General features: G+C 38.0%; 1 protein-coding gene across 7 annotated transcripts in view; it reads left to right on the forward strand.

Moving 5' to 3' along the window:
* Positions 1 to 20,982, forward strand: part of INO80 (INO80 complex ATPase subunit) — a 139,256-nt gene that overhangs the window by 28,211 nt on the left and 90,063 nt on the right. For 4 of the 7 annotated variants that reach the window (XM_043555620.1, XM_043555621.1, XM_043555622.1 and 1 more), the window contains exons 2-9: positions 394 to 579; positions 815 to 1,145; positions 3,082 to 3,249; positions 8,621 to 8,741; positions 10,048 to 10,262; positions 17,579 to 17,632; positions 18,447 to 18,650; positions 20,675 to 20,870. In XM_043555620.1, the coding sequence (XP_043411555.1) occupies positions 437 to 579; positions 815 to 1,145; positions 3,082 to 3,249; positions 8,621 to 8,741; positions 10,048 to 10,262; positions 17,579 to 17,632; positions 18,447 to 18,650; positions 20,675 to 20,870 (1,432 nt within the window). In that variant the 5' untranslated portion in view covers positions 394 to 436. The remainder of the gene's footprint in view (positions 1 to 393; positions 580 to 814; positions 1,146 to 3,081; positions 3,250 to 8,620; positions 8,742 to 10,047; positions 10,263 to 17,578; positions 17,633 to 18,446; positions 18,651 to 20,674; positions 20,871 to 20,982) is intronic. The other 3 variants (XM_043555624.1, XM_043555625.1, XM_043555627.1) reach the window with 1 other exon arrangement.

The raw sequence follows: 20,982 nt of genomic DNA on the forward strand, positions 1-20,982 counted from the left end.
AAAAATTTTTTTCAATGTTTATTTATTTTTGGGAGACAGAGAGAGTGCAAGCAGGGGAGGGGCAGACAGAGAGGGAGACATGGTTCCAGGCTCCAAGCTGTCAGCACAGAGCCCGACGCGGGGCTTGAACCCATGAAGCTCAGGATCATGACCTGGGTCGAAGTTGGATGTTTAACCAACTGATATGCCGAAGTGCCCCTTGATGTTCTCATTCTTTTCACTTCTGCCTTTGTATTAGGAAACAGTGCGTACTGAGAAACTTTATTAAGATCTTTCTATAGACTACTATTTTCTTGTCATGTGTTCTAGAAGGTCTGGTTTCTCTTCACATTGATGGCATGTAGGGAAAATAAAAGGAGAATAAACAGTATTCTTATTTTATTGCTTCTCTAGCCGTGAAGTCGGAGACCCTTGTGCATGAAGACAGATTTGTTCTATGGCCTCGGAGTTGGGTGCCGGGGACGATGGCGGCTGCACTGAGCTGGCAAAGCCCCTCTATCTTCAGTACCTGGAGAGGGCCCTCCGGTTGGACCATTTCTTGCGACAGACATCAGCCATCTTCAACAGGAATATTTCTAGGTATGCCATTACATGTTCCCAATGTTTGACCACATTTCTGATTCCCATTATCTCTTTAGTTTTAGCATTTATGTATTTTATGGTTTTTGGTATGTGTGATATTTTTTTCTTCCTTCTTTCAAATAGAACACAATTAACTTATTTAAAGGATCCATTTCTTCTGTCTACTAACCATAAATGAAAATATTCTGCTGGGTCAGCTGTGATTGTAGATTTATCATTCTTTAATTTATAGTGATGAAAGTGAAGATGGACTGGATGACAGTAATCCTTTATTGCCCCAGTCTGGGGATCCCTTAATACAAGTTAAGGAAGAACCTCCAAATTCATTGCTTGGTGAAACTTCTGGAGCAGGCAATTCTGGAATGTTAAACACATACTCACTGAATGGAGTTCTGCAGTCAGGTCAGTGTGGTATGAGGTCCCTCTTTGGACTATCCGTTCTCTTGGGGCAGTCGTCCTTTCATTTTTTGTTGTTCTTTATGTTTCTTCACACAGAATCAAAATCTGACAAAGGGAATTTATATAACTTCTCTAAGTTGAAGAAAAGCAGAAAGTGGCTAAAGGTAAGAGATAAGGCAAATATTTATAATTCAAATAACCTACTAAAATTACAAATAGAAAGGAAAGTTATTGACTCATTCTGGCACATTGGCAGAGATTTTTCTAGAGAAGAGTCTTCTATTCTGGGTGTAGTTTTTTGAAGAGATCATGGAGAAAAATGTAGAGGCCTCAATGAAGTTCACTTTAGCAATCATTTCTGAGTTTAGAGTACTGTGAAGAGCAAGGAGTAAAAAAAACATGAGATCTTTGCTCTCACTGGCTCACAGTGTCATCAGGGTTATTAATGTCCTTTTCATTAGTTACTGAGTAGTTCAACAAATGGTGATTGAATACATCGTATCTGTCTGATACTGTTGTAGACAGACAGCATTCCTGCCCTGTAGAGCTTACATTCAGATGGGGGGAGGTAGTGAGTAATGTCTATAAACAAAGAAATAGAAATGGCTTTTTTTGAAGAGGTAACATTTCAGCTGATTTCTGAATTATCAGGGCTATGTGAATGTTTTACATAAGAGCATTTTTTAAAATTGTTTGAGAGAGAGTGCGGGAGTGGGGAGAGAGAATCCCAAACAAGCTACACCTGGTCAGTGCAGAGCCTGACCTGGGGCTCGAACTCATGAACTGTGAGATCATGACCTGAGCTGAAATCAAGAGTCAGATACTTAACCCACTAAACCACCCAGGCACCCCTCAGATAAGAGCATTTCAGTCAGAAGGAACACAATTGCAAACTTCCTGACACAGGATGCAACACAGTATGTTTGGGGGAGAATGAAGGCTAGTATGGCTGGAGCACAATGAGAGGGGATGATAGAAGATGAGATTCAAGAACCTGATTGTGTAGGGTCTTGTATAACAGACATGTTAAGGAATTTGTATTTTAGTCTGGTAAATTTCTGTGAGTGTTCATAGGCAAGGAAATGGTATAATCTTGTTGATATTCTTACAAGATAACAGTCATTGGCCCAACTGAGTTAGCATTTCTTCTATTGAAACCAATATTTTCTCTATTGCTTAATTTTCCTGTGAATAGCTCAAAGTAATTTAAAGGTACTCTTTTATTGTTATCACTAAGTCCTTTAAAAGGTTCTAATTTGCTTCATATCAGCGTGGCTCTCGGGAATGCAGAAATCTTTGTTTAGCTTATCACATTTGTAAAAATCGAAATATAATTGATATGCCATAAAATCTACCCTTTAAAGTATATAATTTAGTAATTTTTAGTGTATTCATAAAGTTTTGTGTAGCCCTTACCACTAATTCCAGAATATTTTCATGATTCCAAAAAAGAAACTGCACTTATTAGCAGTCACTTCCCATTCTCTACTTCCCCCACCCCTGGCAGCCACTAATCTGTTTTCTTTCCCTATGGATTTGCCTATTCTGGACATTTCATATAAGTGAAGTCCATATCATACACAGTCCTTTGTACTTAGCTTCTTTCACTTAGCATAGTTTTCAAGGTTCATTCATGTTGTGGCACAGATCAGAACTACTTTCCTTTTCATGGCTGAATAACATTTCATTATCTGGATAATATCAAAATCAATTAATATTTTTTGGGTTGTTTCTCCTTAATTAGCCATCACAGCTTGCTTTCTATATTCCTTTATACCCAATAGATTGTTTCTTTGTTTTTAGTTTTTTTGCCTTGGTATTTGACAGTTAAAATATCTTATGTTAAGTGTAAGTACTTAGTGATATCAAGCTTTGTTGCTGTTTACAGCATTTCCATGTGTTACTGCTCTCAAATTCATGCATACTAGGTTCAGCTGGTACCTTTTTCTTTTCCACTTAGATTGGTAAAGGATAATGTAAGGGAAACTGGAATGACTGTCTTCCAGCTATTTCTGTCCTTGTGTTGGGGAAAAATGCTTGGATTATAAACGGAATTACTTCATAGCGAGAGATTCCATTTCCATTTCCTCCCATTTGCAGAGCATTCTGCTAAGTGATGAGTCCAGTGAGGCAGATTCTCAGAGTGAAGACAATGAAGAAGAAGAAGAAGAGGAAGAACTCAATCTCAGCAGAGAAGAACTTCATAACATGTTGCGGCTGCACAAATATAAGAAACTTCACCAGAATAAGTATAGTAAAGACAAGGAGGTAAAGGTTTCAGGAGAAATCTCAGACCTTCATGTCGGGTATTTAGCCTCTGGTTAACATTCATTGAAGATATGTCAGTATCCTTTTTTTTTTTTTTTTTTAATGTTTATTTATTTTTGAGAGAGAACAAGCAGGGGAAGTGTAGAGAGAAGGATCCCAAGTAGGCTCCATGCTGACCATAGAGAGCTCAATATGGGGCTCAAACTCACAAACTGAGATTGTGACCTGAGCTGACATTTAACCAACTGAGCTACCCCAGGCGCCCCATACATCATTTTACTTTTATCTATCTATCTATCTATCTATCTATCTATCTATCTATCTATCTATCTTCGTGTTTATTTATTCTTGAGGGAGAAGGAGGCAGACTGCAAGTGGGAGAGGGGCAGAGAGAGAGAGGGAGACACAGAATTGGAAGCAGGCTCCAGTCTCTGAGCTGTCAGCACAGAGCCCAATGCGGGGCCTGAACCCACAAAATGTGAGATCATGACCTGAGCCAAAATCGGCCACCAGGTACCCCTTACTTTTATGTTTAGATCTTGATGGTGGTGGTTGTAATAAAAGCTTTATTGAAATGTATTTCATATACTAAAAATATTTACCCTTTTAAAGTGTATAATTCAGTGGTTTTTAGTATATTGATAGAGATGTGTAACTGTTGTCACTATATAATTCCAGAATGTTTTCTCCAGAAAGAAACCCCAATCCCCTTAGCTGTTTCCTCTCATTTTCTCCATTCCCCTCAGCCCCAGGCAGCTACTTGTCACTATAAATGTGCCTGTTCTAGACATTTCATGCATATGGAACGATATGTGATCCTTTGCGTCTAGCTTCTTGCTTAGCATGTTTTCAGAGTTCATTCAGTAGCATGTACCTGTACTTTATTCCTTTTTATGGCCAAATAAGATTCCATAGTATGAACGTACTGCATTTACGTTCTGATCCACGTAGCACTTAATGAATTAATTGGATTGTTTCTACTTTTTGGCTTTTATGAATGATAACTATGAAAAATGAGTTGTTTCCACTTTTGGCTGTTATGAATAATGCTGCCAAGAAGATTTGTATACACGTTTTTGGTGTGGACATGTTTTCATTTCTCTTGGGTATATCCCTAGAAGAGGAATTGCTGGGTCGTATGATATGATAACTCTGTGCTTACTTACCCTTTTGAGGAACTGGCAAACTATTTTCCAGAGTGGCTGCACCATTTTAAATTCTTGTGGTTCCTTTTATAATGCAGTTGCTCCTTGGAAGTGTTCCTATCTTTAAAAACTCCCTTTCTTTGCGTACTAACATTAGATTAATAATAGTTTTAAGTGGCAACTATTTGAGTGCTGTTACTTCTGATTTTTGTCAGAAGTGTGGCACTTTGTACATAATAAGCAATAGCATATTTGAGGCCCTGAAAGCATTCCAGCAATTATTTACCATCCAAAGTACGTTCAGAAAACTGAATAACATGCTCAAGGTTATAAACCTGCAGAAGTAATAAATAGTAAGATATCTGGCTTTTAGACTTCTTTCTTACTCTCTCTGTCCCTCCCCTGCTCTCTCGCTCTCTGTCTCTTAAAAAAAAAAATGAATAAACGTAGAGTTCCTTCATAAAGTACAGTGCTAGGCATTTGGTGCTTGAAATAGTTTGTCTTTTTTTTTTTTTTTGAGTATAGCTGACATACAGTATTATATTTCAGGTGTACAACATAGTGATTCAACATGTCTATACATTATATTATGGCCACAAGTGTAGCTACCATCTGTTACTGGATAACGGTATTACAATATCATTGACTGATTCCCTGTGTTGGACCTATTATTTCTGTGATTTACTCATTCCATAACTGGAAGCCTATACTTCCCACTCCCTTTTACCCATTTTGCCCAACCCCCATCACCCTCCCCTCTGACAACCATCAGTCTTTTCTCTTTACAAGTCTGATTCTGCTTTTTGTTTTTCAGATTGTAGTTATGAATGAAATCATGTGATATTTGTCTTTTTCAGTCTGACTTAATTCACTGAACATAGTGCCCTCTAGGTTCATCTACGTTGTCACAGATGGGAAGAGTTTATATATATATATCCGCACATACACATACATGCACACATATACATATACATACATACATACATACATACATACATATGTACATATACATATAAATATATATGCCACATTTTTATTTATTCACCTATCAGTGAACACTTAGGTTGCTTCTGTATCTTGGCTACTATAAATAATGCTGCAGTAAACATAGGAATGCATGTATCTTTTTGAATTAGTGTTTTTATTTTCTTTGGGTAAATACCCAGTAGTGGAATTATTGGATGGTATGATTCTTGTTTTTATTTTTTTTTGAGGAACCTCCATGCTGTTTTCCATTGGATGACCAATTTGCATTCCTACCAACAGTTCACAAAGATTCCTTTTTTTCCATGTTCTTGCCAATGCCTATGTCTTGTCTTTTTTAAATTTTTTTTAATATTTTATTTATATTTGATAGAGCACAAGTTGGGGAGGGGCAGAGAGCGAGAGACAGAATCTGAATCAGGCTCCAGGCTCCAAGCTGTCAGCACAGAGCCTGACGCGGGGCTTGAACTCACAAACCGCAAGATCATGACCTGAGCCGAAGTCGGACGCTTAAGCGACTGAGCCACCCAGGCACCCCCTGTCTTGTCTTTTTGATACTAGCCACTAGCTATTCTGACAGGTGTAGGGTGATAATCTCATTGTGGTTTTGATTTGCATTTCCCTGATTAGTGATGTTGATCTTCTTTCCATATGTCTGTTGGCCATCTGTATGTCTTTCGGTAATTGTTCAAGTTCTGTGCTTATTTTTTAATCATATTGATTGGTTTGGGTTGAGTTGTACAAGTTTTTTATGTGTTTTGAATATTAACCCCTTATTGCATATATAATTTGTAAAAATCTTTTCTGACTCATTAGGTTGTCTTTTTGTTTTGTTGATGGTTTCCTTCACTGTGAAAACCTTTTTATTTTGAAGTAGTCCCAATAGTTTATTTCTGCTTTTGTTTTCCTTGCGTTGGGAGGCACATCTAGAAAAATGTTGCTATGGCTGATGTCAAATTACTATGTTTTCCTCTAAGATTTTTATGGTTTTAGGTCTCAGATTTAGGGTTTTTAATCCGTTTTGAGTTTAATTTTGTTTGGAGTGGTAGAAAGTGGTCCAGTTTCATTCTTGTGCATGTAGCTGTCCAGTTTTCCCAGCACCATTTATTGAAGAGACTGTCTTTTCCACACTGTATATTCTTGCCTCCTTCGACATAGATTAGTTGGCCACATAAGGATGGGTTTCTTTCTTAGTTCTCTCTTCTGTATTATTGAAAGTTTTTCTTTAAGTATGCTTTACACCCAACATGGGGCTCCACCTCAGGACCCTGAGATCAAAAGTCATGTGTTCTACCAACTGAACCAGCCAGGCACCTCTTATCTCTGGGTTTTCTATTCTTTTCCATTCATCTGTATGTCTCTATTTGTGCCAGTACCATACTGTTTTGATTACTAATGCTTTGTAGTATATCTTGAAACCTGGAATTGTAATACTTTCAACTTTGTTTTTCTTTCTCAAGATTGCTTTGGCTATTTGGGGTGGTTCCATTCAGGTTTTAGTGTTATATTTTCTTTTGTGGAAAACGCTGTTGACATTTTAATGGGGATTGCAGTACTTGGCTTTTTTTTTTTTTTTACTTTATTTATTTATTTTGAGAGAGGGCAAGAGGAAGCAGGATGGGGCAGAGAGAGAGGGAAAGAGAGAATCCCAAGCAGGCTCTGCACTATTCATTGTGGGCCTCGAGGTCACGAACTACAAGATTAGGACCCTAGCTGAAGTCAGATGTTTATCCGACTGAGCCACCTGGCTGCCCCAGGTCTTTTTTTTTTTATTATTTAATTTAATTATTCTTGAGAGAGAGAGAGAGAGAGAGTGAAAGCGTGAGCAAGGGAGGGGCAGAGAGAGAGAGAGGGAGAGAGAGAATCCCAAGCAGGTTCCACATTATCTGCACACCTGACACGGGGGGTTGAACCCACAAACTGAGATCGTGACCTGAGCCAAAATCAAGAGTTGGACACTTAACCAACTGAGCCACCAGGCACCCCTACTTGGTCTTTTTTAATTGAAGTAAAACATACATATGGGAAACTTTATAGATTTTATTAACTATGCAGTTCTTTTTTTTTTTTTAATTTTTTTTTTAACGTTTATTTTTGAGACAGAGACAGAGCATGAATGGGGGAGGGTCAGAGAGAGGGAGACACAGAATCCGAAACAGGCTCCAGGCTCTGAGCTGTCAGCACAGAGCCTGACGCAGGGCTTGAACTCACAGACCGCGAGATCATGACCTGAGCCGAAGTCGGCCACTTAACTGACTGAGCCACCCAGGCGCCCCATTTTTTTTTGTTTTTTTTTAAATATATGAAATTTATTGTCAAATTGGTTTCCATACAACACCCGGTGCTCATCGCAAAAGATGCCCTCTTCAATACCCATCACCCACCCTCCCCTCCCTCCCACCTCCCATTAGCCTTAACTGTGCAGTTCAATGAATGCTCATTCAATTTTGACCATTGACAGAGGACCTTGTGATAGTTATCCATGTCACTTTTCTGTCCTAGTTTCACTTCTTAGACTGGCTGTAATCTAGGAAAGAGATTCAGTAGTGGACTGCTTAATTTTAATTTATATTCATATTTATCCATTGGTAATAGGTAAGACAAAATGAATGTAAGCCTAGCGGGTCAATTGAAATGCAGTGTTTGAAAGAATATGTCTCTGGAGAGGAAAAAAATTTGATTATTCATGTGTTAGAATTCTGGCAACCTAGGCATTATCCATAATATTGGCAGGCTCTCTTAGTGGGAGATAAAGAGTGAAAAGACTTGAAAGAATTGGGATGGTTGGGAATTCTCTGAACCAGATAGAAGACTAAAAGCCAGAATAACAGCTATCAGAACCTTAGTAAATCTTAGGACCTGTTGGTAATAGAAATACAGTTTATTTCTTGTTGATGAGTACCATGAGGAGCTCTTTCTGCAGTTAATTGCATCTCTCAAATATGTGTCAGGACCAAATAAATATTCTGGTGGAAATTGAGAAGCATGAAGCGTTTTCCTCTCAAGTTATTTTCAGCAACTTGCCATGCACATAGCTGATGAACCCATTTTGTTTTGAAGTAAGGAAATAATTCACTTTGAAGTACTAAATCTTTGTGAGTCTTTTTGTGGGAAGAAGACCATGTTTTAGGAGCTTTGGTTTTTCTCTGGCTCAACTTTTTGTAGTAAAGGTGATTTGAAGGCAGGCTTCGAACACAGACCAGCCCTTCTAAGCCTCACCACTGTCTTTGCTTTTGCTTCAGTTGCAGCAGTACCAGTACTACAGTGCAGGCCTCCTGTCCACGTACGACCCTTTCTATGAGCAACAACGGCACCTACTTGGACCCAAAAAAAAGAAATTCAAGGAGGAAAAGAAACTTAAAGGTGAGCATATTGACCTGCCTTCCACATTTACTCTTTAGTTTCAGGGTTGTGTGTAGCCTGTTGGTACATTTGGACTTTGAACATAATGCATGTAGTAGAGACTTGCTGTATCTGAAAAACCCTAGGCTTCCCTATCTAAGTCCTATTATTAACCTTATTTCGTATTTGGTTTATGATCTTTTCTAGAATTATAAAGACATAAAACTACAGATTCCTAGCCAAAAGTTTAAGTCAGTTAGTTTATTCCTTCTTTCTTCTTTTCCAAATGTTGAAAATGTTCTGGGAGAGGAAGAAGTTGGTTAGGCACAGGGAAGTATGAAGAGCAACCTGAAGTGTTGGGAATAAGTTATGATTGTTGCTGTGTGTGGAAATTCAAAATAGATCACCTCTGTATCTTGTGTAATGCTTATCTGCCTGTTTGCCAGGAAATGTGCTTTCCTCCCTTACTGAGCTCTAAGCAGCTGGAAATCAGAAAGGAGGTAGGAAGGGAAAGTTTTAAACTCTGTGTACAAGTCAGATTTTGTTCACCTAAAGGTATGAACTCTACTCAGAAATTCTTTTAAGCCTTCTCCCCTTTCTCCCACATCCTTCTAGTTTATCTCTGTATTTAAAAAAAAATATTTTGTATATTTATTTTTGAGAGACAGACCACAAGCAGGGGAGGGGCAGAGAGAGAGGGAGACACAATTTGAAGCAGGCTCCAGAGAGCTTAGAGCCTGATGCAGGGCTCGAGCCCACGGACCGCGAGATCATGACCTGAACTAAAGTCAAACGCTTAGCCAACTGAGCCACTTACGCGCTCCTCTTTGTATTTTCTCATCCTCTGCACCCTCCCCTCCCCACCCCACCCCACCTCCCAAATTAGTTGTTTGTGCCATGTGTGATTTTCTCTTCACAGGCCATGATGTCCTATCAGTTAGCACATTTTTTCTTTCTTTAGTTTTTTCTTCAATCACTTTACATTGCCACCAAGTAAAAATGTTTCTTTCCTTTTGGCCATTACTTGAGTTCGTGGTACTTTATAAGTCTCCCTTCCTATTGTTGGGTTCAACAGAAATTCAGTTTTTAGGTTTTATTTTGTGTTTCTCTTTCATGTAAGCATAGGGAGTATCCAGTATTCTTCCAAGGTAGTGAGATCTTTCTCTTGGAATAGTCATAGGCCCGAATACATAAAGAGGTAAACATTGCCAGCCTCACTTGGAATGAGGAAGGAACCTTGAATTTTTTTAAAGGGATGAGGTTGTTTGTGGCTGTCTTCTGTGGAAGGGCAGAAATGCGACATTCTCAGAGTCTGTTTCCTTTGCAGCCAAGTTGAAAAAAGTGAAGAAAAAAAGGCGAAGGGATGAAGAACTTTCCTCTGAAGAATCTCCTCGTTGCCACCACCACCAGACCAAAGTCTTTGCCAAGTTCTCTCATGATGCACCTCCTCCTGGCACCAAGAAGAAGCACTTATCCATTGAGCAGCTTAATGCTCGTCGTAGAAAAGTATGGCTCAGCATTGTGAAAAAGGAACTACCAAAGGTACGTGAGTGCCTCCAGCATAGATGGCAAGTTTTGTCTCCCTGCCCTCTAAAGAGGAGCTGTTGGAGCTAGATACCTTTACAGTGTTCAGAAAGGAAACTAATCTGATGGAATTAAGATAATGCTGAATAGTACTCTTATTAGTTGACTGTTTTTTTCCAGATTTTGATCAGAATCCACAAGACAATTAGTTGTTCTGTGGTGTTTATTGTCCAAAAAATGGAGGGAAACCTCTCTGAGAAAGGAAAGCAGTTTTCTTACTCATAGCAGTAGAGATTGAACAACAAATTGATAGGTGATAGTAGAGGAAATTAAAATGAAATGGTGGAGTTATGTTTCTTAGAGAATTTATAAATATTTGAATGTTACTGAAGAATCACAGACGTTAGAAAAAATGTGTATGATTCAAGAGAAAGATGTTTAGGCATTCTTTTTGCTATTTTAATTTGGTTTTGGTAATATTTTATTTTGATATAATTTCAAACTTGAAAGTTTCAGGAATCGTACAAGGAATGTCCATATACCCTCGACTCAGTTTGCATTTTACTTAATTAGTTGCCTTATTACTTGAGCGTAGCCTTAATAGAAATATGAATAGGGTATTTTCTGAATTTAGAAAAACTGATACTAAACTCAAGGAAAAGAATCAATATGCAAGAATTGCCAGAGAACACTGAAAAAGACACATCAATCATTAAAATATACCGTAAAACCTCTATAATTCAACAGTGTAGTACTGCCACATGCATAGGCAAATAGATCAGTGGAATGGTAGACTTAAAAAATTTTTTTTCTAATTTATGTATTTTGAGAGAGAGTGAGCATGTGAGCAAGGGTGGGCAGAGAGAGAGAGAGAGAGAGAGAGAGAGAGAGAGAGAGAGAGAGAATCTCAAGCAGGCTCCACACTGTGTGTGTGTGTGTGTGTGTGTGAGAGAGAGAGAGAGAGAGAGAGAGAGAGAGAGAAAGAACCTCAAGCAGGCTCCACACTGTTAGCACCAAGCCTGACATGGGGCTCGGTCTCATGAACCATGAGATCATGACCTGAGTGCAAAATCAAGAGTCAGACGCTTAACTGACTGAGCCACCCAGGTGCCCCTAGACTAATAGACTTTTTAAAAAATGGTGCTGGAACAACTAGGTAGCCATTTGGAAAAAGATAAAAGTAGATCTGTTTCTCACACATATACTCTGAACATATTAAGGTTGTTAGTATAAAAAATGAAATCATACAAATACTAGAGGAAAAGGATTACATTCCTATTTAACCTTGGCTCAGCAAAAGTATGACTCAACATCCAGAGGCAATGAAAGAAAACATTTGTAAATTTGACTAAATACAAATAAATTTTTTCATGACAAAAGACAGTTGACAAAGTGGGAAAGATTATTTACATTGTCACAAAGGGCTCGTATCTCTAGTATATAAAGAACTTTTGAAAATTGGGAGCCAAAGAACCACAAATTCAGTAGGCAAGTAAAATGACGGGAATAGACAATTCACAAAGAAAGATACAAAAATGGCTCTTAAATATTAAAAAGGTTCAAAGTCTCATAATTAGAGTAGTCTAAAATAACAACCTAGATACCATTTTTCACTTATCACAATGGCAAAAATTGGAAAATATGATAACACATTCTCTTAAGAAGGCTATGGGGAAACAGACACTTTTATACATTGCTGCTAGAAGTGCAAATCAGAGAGCATTATTCTGGAGGGTAAATTGGCAATACCTAATAATCTCCATATGCAGTTACCTTTCAAACCAGCACTTCCACTTCTAGGAATTATCCTGAGGCTAAACCTGCAACTATACAATGTAAACAAAGTTACTCATTACAGCATTATTTTTAATTGCAAAATAAACAACTTTAGTCCCTATACATGGGGCTTGAATTGAACTCTGGTAGATATACACAGTGGATTGTTATGCTGCTGTTAAAAAGAAATAATGAGGAAGACCTTTCTGAAGTGACATGGGATAAAGACATAGTGTTAAGTGAGAAAAGCAAAACAAAAACAGGCATCTATAGTATTTACCTCTCATATAAGCAAAACAGGAATATAAGAAAATACACAAATTCTCATTCATGCAAAAGACATTCAAGAAGGATAAGCCTGAAATTAAAGTGTTGATTTCTTATAGCGGGCAGGTGGTAAAAATGTAGAAAGAAAGGAAGGAATGGGAGCAGGTTAGCAGGGATGAGGGGCAGTCTTTGAGTACATCGTTTTGTATGTAGGGCTGACTTTGAAAGTCATGGTAATGTTTCATATATTCCTCATATACACTGATAATAAAACAATTGAAACCAGTCAGGGTGTGGGAAGGGAATTAGGTTGAGGGGTATGTGGGCAAAGTGGAATAAAAACAGGAACAAATGGTGTGCTTGGGTAGCTCACTCAGTTGAGTGTCCATCTCTTGGTTTTGGCTCAGGTTCTGGTCTCATGGTTCGTGACTTTGAGCCTAGTGTCCAGGCTCTGTGCTGATACTGTGGAGCCTGCTTTGGATATTCTCTTTCCCAGTTCTCTCTGCCCCTCCCCCGTGCACACACATGGTGTCTCTGAAAATAAATAAAATTAAAAAAAAGTCAAGAACAAATGTTAACTGTATCAGAAATGAGTAATATATAATCAAGTTGCAGGGATTGGGGAATAAAAGGACTCCCTGAAGTAACTGAGGAAATCAGTATTTTGACTTGATATGTAAGGCTAGAGACCAAAAGAACTGTACGTAAATGCTATGATTGACATAGTAAGTGTTTCTTACAAAAGAATGGGTTAGAATTTTGAAACTACTCTGTATGTGTACTAGAATTGAACAAATAAGTAAATATGTTGTAGATGACAGCCAGTTTCTCGCTGTTGGAAACATTTAAAGTGAAGCCTTTGAAATATGATTGTAGCCAGAGCTCTCAGTACACACACACACACACACACACACAGATAGATGTGTACAGAAATATAGTTGTGTGTGTGTGCATAGGTTAGTATGCATATATACTTAATTTCTAGCTAGCTCTTTGGAGAGAGTGCCTAGACGCAGTGATATCCCAGTAACAATTAAGTTATCTAGTTCCCAGATCTTGATTTCTCAATACTTTTTATTCTCTAATAAAGTTAAGGAGGTACTTGAAGAAAGATGGAAGTGGGGGATTGTCAGAAGAACACAGGAGCCAATCTGAAGGGGCTCTTCATCACCAAAGTTAGAATAATTGAGCAATGAAATTGATAATAATAATACTGAATTTTAACACATAGAATAAAAGAAATATCAGTGAGTCCATACTGTTATAAATAATTAAATAAGAAAACAGATAAGGTAGAAGGAACAACTCTTCCTTGCAGTAGAATTCCAGTTAATAGGACAGAAGGAAGTAGAGAATCATCATTAACACAAATACCATGGTAATAATTGTTGCAGACTGGATCCATTGATGAAGGCTAAAATCAGAGGATGAAAGATACAGGAGAACCAGAGCTTGCACGTAATGAAAGCATCTCCCCAGCATATACATCTCAGCACAAAAAGAAAGATAGTGATAATCATGGGTAGTTACTGCCATGGTAAGGTGGTAGAATCTACTTTAACCAAAAGATCTAAGTAACACTAGTAATAGAAATTTTGATATTGTGATGCCCTGAGAAGAACACGTCGTTTCTGGGGTATTCTTGCCAAAATGTGTAATGTCATTCCAATCATGAGAAAACATCAGAAAATCACAAACTTTGGGGAAATTTTACAAAATAACTGATCAGTGCCTTTCAAAAGTGTCAAGGACATGAGAGAAAGATTGAAGAATGTTACACATGCAGGAAGAGAACTGAGGAGAAAAGCAACTAAATACATTGTGGGATACTGTTACAGGATCCTGGAACGGGAAAAGGATTTTAGTGGAAAAATTGTTGACGTTCAGATAAGACTTGTAGTTTAATATTTTACCAGTGTTATTTTCCTTTCTTAATATAGTCAAACCTTGGTTTGCGAGCATAATTTGTTCTGGAAACATGCTTGTAATCCATAGCACTTGTATGTCAAAGTGAATTGCCCCATAAGAAATAATGGTATATGTGCTGCTGAAGCAAGCACAGAAATAACGGAAACTCAGATGATTCGTTCCATAACCCAAAAATATTCGTATAAAATTAACTACAATGCTGTAATATAATACAAAATAATAAAGAAAATACAAAATATAAAGAAAAATAAATTAACCTGCACTTGCCTTTGAAAGCCTTTGTGGCTGGTTTCAGGGAGACAAGAGACAAGGTTATTGTGTAGGACGACTTTCACTATCACTAATAGAATCACTGCTGTCTCTTGGCTCAGTGGAATCTTTTTCTGCATTGGGGCCATCGTATATGCTTGCATGGATGTTGACTACAGTACAATAATAATAAACTCATATACTGTATTTAATGTAACTGGCAATTAGGCAGCATAGGAAAGGGTCTATATCTGTAGGCAGCCTGACTTAAAATGAAGCAAAGCATTCCTAAGCGTACTCTTGTTTGGAAAAGCAAAGGACTGTCCATAGGTGCTTTGAAGTGACAAAGAAACTAGTGCCAGGTGTGAGCACCTTCCAGCATTCTAAAAAATTGATAATTTCTGTCAAACACTGTGGCCTGAGACTGAGCATCCGAGTATGGGAGACAATCACCCACAATCCCACAAAGAGCAAGAGAGAGAAGATCCATTGGCTCACTTATGATCATGTGATGTTCGACATCTTGCACTACTTGTATTGCAAGACATCACTCATTTATCAAGTTAAAATTATTAGAAACGTTTGCTCATTTTGTGGCACACTCGTAGAGCAAGTTACTCTCAATCCTGGGTTTTACTGTGATTGTATTCTGTGGGGCACCTGAGTAGTGGCTCATTCAGTTAAGCATCCAACTCTTGTTTGGCTTAGGTCATGATCCTGTATTTCCTGTGGAGCTCCTTGCTGACAGTGGGGAGCCTGCTTGGGATTCTTTGTCTCCCCCTTTGCCCCTCCCCTGCTCATGCTCTCTTTCTCTCAAAATAAATAAATAAACATTTAAAATAATTGTATTCTAGTTATGTAAGATGCTAAATGAGGAAAAGCAGCAGGAGCAATATAAGGGAACTCTGTATTATTTTTTGCTACTTTTCTGTAAGTCTAAAATTGTTTCAAAACAAAATGTTTTAAAATGATATGGCAAGAGTAATGCAAGGAACTGCCATGTATCCTTTACTCGTATTTAGCAATGTTTGCTTTGTTTGCTTTTGTTACATAAATGCATACTTTTTTCTCACCCATTTTGAGGGTTAGTTTGACACTTTGTACTGAACTTCCTTGTAATTCAATGTGTGTTTCCTAAGAAAAAAGACATTCTGTCATACAGAACCACAGTACAGTTATAAAGATTATTATCTGATCCACAGACCATATTTAGATTTCATCAGTTGTCTATAAAGGTTGGGGCTTTTTTTTTCCTGAATGAATCCAGGATCCAATCTAGAAGTACATGTTTCATTTAGTTGTCACATCTCTTTAATCTCCTTTAAATCTGACATAGTTTCTCAGCCTTCATTTTTCATAACATTTTTATTTTTGAAGAGTATAGGGCTATTATTTTGTACAGTGTTTCTGAATTTGAGTTATCATTCTTCATGATTAGATTTGGGTTATTCATTTTGGGCAGGATTACCAAAGGAGTGATATATCCTTCTTGGTATGTCACATTGGGAGGCACATGACCCATTGTTCCAATTTGATGGTATTAGCTTCGATCCCTTGGTATGTTTGTGCTTCTTAACAATTACCATCCCCCCGCCCCCATGCCAATTAATATGTATTTTTGGAGAGAAGAACATTCTTGATGAGAGAAGTTTTAGGGAAATCCTCTTTGTACCTGGTGAATAGACTTCAAAATGATGCCCATCTAGGGTGCCTGGTTGGCTCAGTGGGTACAGCATGCAACTCTTAATCTCAGGGTCTTGAGTTCAAGCCCTACATTGGGTGTAGAGATTACTTAAAAAAATAAAAATAATTTTTAATTTTTTTAAATGTTTATTTAGTTTTGAAAGAAAGAGAGCACAAGGGGGAGAGGGACAGAGAGAGGGAGACACAGAATCAGAAGCAGGCTCCAGGCTCCGAGCTGTCAGCACAGAGCCCTACGTGGGGCTCAAACTTACGAACTGTGAGATCATGACCTGAGCTGAAGTCGGACGCTCAACCGACTGAGCCACCCAGGCGCCCCAAATAAAAATAATTTTTAAAACATGATGCCCTTCTTATGATCAAGAATTCCATAGGAATATTTGAGATTCTTGTCTTTTTTTTTTTTTTAATTTTTTAACGTTTTAATTCATTTTTTGAGAGACAGAAACATTGTGAGCAGAGGAGGAGAGAGAGAAGCAGAGACACAGAATCTGAAGCAGGCTCCAGGCTGTCAGCACAGAGCCTGACGCAGGGCTTGAACTCACGGACCATGAGATCATGACCTGAGCCAAAGTTGGCTGCTTAACCGACTGAGCCACCCATGCGCCCCAAGATTCTTGTCTTTTAAGTAGCAATAGCTGCTTAAGCATTAGTAGGAGAAAGTTTTGATAAAGGGTGTAAAAATTCTTGTAAGCAGATCATCTGAGGTGCAAATTTTATAGAAATGGCTTTTAAGCCGTCTAACTTCGTACCCACTGTTTCTTCAGATTTAGTCACTCACGTATGCCTGTGCTATGTCTTCTCCCATGTCAACTGGATCATCATGGGAAATCATGTTTTTTATTGAGGTTCTTTTGTTTTAACTGAATTGGAAGACAGAATCAGCTCATGACTGGTTTGTTGGGTGCTGAGTCATCTTGTGTTAGGTCTGCCTTAGAATTTTTTGTTAGAGAAGATGAAGCTTAGTGAAGCTTAAGTGTTGGCAGAAATTAATAGTGGCAGCAGATTTGTTCTGGTTGGAGGATAGAAACACAAACTGGAAGGCTAGTTTACCGTTGTAACAATTCCTGTATGTCATTGCCTGCTATCTCAGCTTCTGTGCAGATGGGTTTTGCAAAGCGGTGTGTATTAGTGTGGTGCTAGGGTTTAGGACATGTTACATTTTCCACTTCAGGCCTGAAATATAACTTAAATTCTTTCTAAAGTATACAGAAGACTCTGTTTAAGGCAGCCACAGCACTAGCTTATTCTTCCTAATGCTGCTTTAGTAGCTTTGTGTGTGGTTCTCAGTTGGTGCATTTGGATGACTTTATTTTTTAACCCTTCAGGAGTTGAATAAAAGACAGTGTCAGTCTACACAATCTTATTTCAAAAGGACTCCTAAATGATATAATTGTTTTTAAATATTTTAGGCCAACAAGCAGAAAGCTTCAGCTCGTAACCTGTTTCTCACCAATAGCCGAAAGGTAAATTGTAGTTTTATATTTCCCGTTTTTTGTTATGTTGGAATATGTCTACGTTTGCTGCTCTTGTCTCTTGTGACCTGGTAGAATACCTTAGGTACTGTAGTAGTACCTAAGAGAATTTCTGAATGTTCTCTATTTTATAAATAAAATTGCTCTTCCTCACATTTCTGGTATTTGAACCTTTTTGAATGAGACCATAGCCTGCTCTTAATTCCTTCGGCAGTTCATGTGCTCAGTCTCTTTATCTAAGAAATGATGGTTAGTAATATTAATACCTTCCTTTAGAGGGAAGTAACACAACTTCCTTTGAGATCTGTGAGATCAGATGAGGTAATGTTATTGGTTCTGTTTTCCTGGGCTAATCTAATCACTCATCCTCAGTTTCCTCATCTGTAAAATGAGGATGTCTGTACTACAACTTTGTAGAGTTTATGTGAAGAAATAAATTAGTTTAATGATGTTAGGCTTAGAGTGGTGCCTAGCATATAATAAGCATTAATTGCTGCTATTATTAACGTGTATGATGATACTTTGTAGCTTCCCAGCACATCTCTGGTCATTATACTTTTTTTTTTCTTTCCATCTAAGGTGCCAGTATGTGTATAAATTTTTCATTCCATGTATTACCTCAGGGTCTGTGTCTGGATCTTAGTACTGTGCAGGGACATTAACCACATTGTGGCAAAAGGAGATGTGGTCGTAGAAAGACTGTGTGCACTGAACTGACTGAGGAATGCTGTGGTTTAGAGCTAAGGGAAGACTGGCCGTGGTGTTGGGTCCTTCTCCTTTGTGAGAATGCCGTTGTCATCTGCAGCTCGCCCACCAGTGCATGAAGGAGGTGCGTCGAGCTGCCTTGCAGGCCCAAAAGAACTGTAAGGAGACCTTGCCTCGTGCCCGCCGCCTCACCAAGGAGATGCTTCTGTACTGGAAGAAATACGAGAAGGTGGAGAAGGAACACCGAAAGCGTGCAGAGAAGGAAGCCTTGGAGCAGCGCAAGTTGGATGAGGAAATGCGGGAGGTAGGGCAGTAGTATAAAATTTTGAAAACCCTGATTGCTCAGCCATATCAAGAGTTTGGTGTATACTACATAAATTGTAAGGTAATGAAATCATTGGAAAAAAACATTTTAAGACATAATTTTGAGGATAGTAATTTTAGTCCACTAAAGCGATTCTGTTTTTATCCCTCAGTAAGGCCCTCTCTCCAGCCTTCACCTCTCTTTGTATGCCAAGTTTTTCTGTTCTTTCTTAGCCTTATTCCTCTTTATATTTCTGGTGGACCAAAAAAAAAAAAAAAAGAAAAGAAAAAGGATAGGGATGAACAAAAGAAAACAGCTTACAGCTTATCTTGGCTTGGTTCCAGGTGCTGGCTGCAGTTTCTTCCTTGTTGGAAGAGCAGGGCTGGTTGCCAAATTTAGGGCCGGATAAGAACAATAGAGAAACTAGTCCAGTTTTGGGACCCATCCCCCCACTCCTACATGCTTCACTGTTTTAACTTTCAGCCAGTATTCCTCTAAGCCTGATGTTAGTTAATATGTAGGTGAGTAGATTGTTCAGGGAAGCAAGAGGAGAAAGTAGGAGGACAAAGTCATTGTGTTGTCATTGGCAAACCAGTTTGGTTTTGTGCAGGGAAAATTGAGGTCTGAAGAAAGAAGGCAATCAAGGGATGGGAAGATCTTTTCTTTCAGGTATAGGCAGTAAGTACTTGTGTCAAAGCAGAGCTGTGGCCTCTTCTGAGCTCTTGATCTTTTATCTTTTATCTTGTCTTTGAGGGTGAATATGGATTTTGCCAAGTTTCTTAAGTCTCGTGGGTAATTTTTATCTTTGTTTGCAAGATAAACATATTAGTGTGTTAGTAAACATTTGGTGCTATATGGAATACTTCCATGTGAATTTATAGGCATTTGAGAGTCATAGGTCTTGAAGTTTTGCAAGCGACCAGATGTATGTATGATCTGAGTTTGTGAAACATTCTCTCAGTTTGGTTGGTAATTAACTGATGGGTTTCATTCATGTTTATGTTTTATGTCCTTCTCCGAACCTTTGAAATAAAACTATTTGTGATGGAACTTTATTGTTCCCTTAATTTACTTTGCTCATTTAAACATGTAGTAGTTGACTGTTGTAAAGGAGGTGTTACTCTTTTTTGTTTTAATTTAGAAAGGTTTTCTCGATAGTACTTTAGCTGTAATAAACCTGTATTTATTATGAAAAATAACTCCCATTTTCTCTCAAATTCTCTTTCAGATTTTCTTCTCATTTGAATCTGGCTCAAGTACTGTAAAACCTTAAAGAGAAAGTATAGTTTTATATAGCATACCTTAGGACTAGTCTCCTTTCTTGGCTAAGTTCCTTGTTATATTTTTGTTTTTCATTTGGGGAGGTGGACCAAGGGTAAATCAACTCTACTTCATATGAATTTTATTACAAAATAGTTAATGCAGAGTAGTGACATGTACATTTGATCTGTATTCATATTTTATAGGTCATCACAGATTAACTATACATTGTTTTTGGGAGTATTTTCTTCCTTAGTCATCTTATTCTTAAATATCTTCTGGTTGACTTTCAGAATAATTTATAGCCCCTAGTCACTTATTTTCACTTTCGGTGATAAAGAAGATCTTTTGGCATGTTTACATTTTTTACAATACTAAAACTATATACAGGTATCTACCACCTACGTTATGGAATAAAGCTCATTGGTTGAGTTTAGTTGGTATCTCTGCGCCACTCTAGGAAATTGATACAGTAAAGAAATAAGCATTTTAGAAACAGAAGCTTAATGGAGAAAACATTTCATGTTGTAAATGAGAGCAAAACATATGTTATTAAATATAAGTGAAGACTATTCCTTGCTTTTAGTACCACTGACTTGGTTATAATAAAACTGTGCGTTAACAATTCTTTTCTAAAGGTAAAGAATCTATAAAAGAATTGTATGCAAACTATATATAGATTTTATGAATTCTTTTGATCACCTCTTGTTGTATGTGATTGATGATTTGACTCTGTTTTCACTTTTAACTTTTTTCCCCTTTAGGCCAAGAGGCAACAACGAAAACTGAACTTCCTAATCACCCAGACAGAGTTGTATGCCCATTTCATGAGTCGTAAACGAGACATGGGTCATGATGGAATCCAGGAAGAAATCTTAAGGAAACTGGAAGACAGTTCTACCCAAAGACAGATTGACATTGGTGGAGGAGTGGTAGTTAACATCACACAGGAGGATTATGGTGAGTCCTGCATCAGGAGGTAGAGGAAGTGGGTACCCTCTATTTTTTCATACCTAAGGTTTCTTGCAAGTTTTGTCTTGGTCGGTAAGCAATGATTAGTAAAGGGGAATTT

This window comes from Prionailurus bengalensis, chromosome B3 (assembly GCF_016509475.1).
Source record: "Prionailurus bengalensis isolate Pbe53 chromosome B3, Fcat_Pben_1.1_paternal_pri, whole genome shotgun sequence".
Lineage (NCBI taxonomy): Eukaryota > Metazoa > Chordata > Mammalia > Carnivora > Felidae > Prionailurus > Prionailurus bengalensis.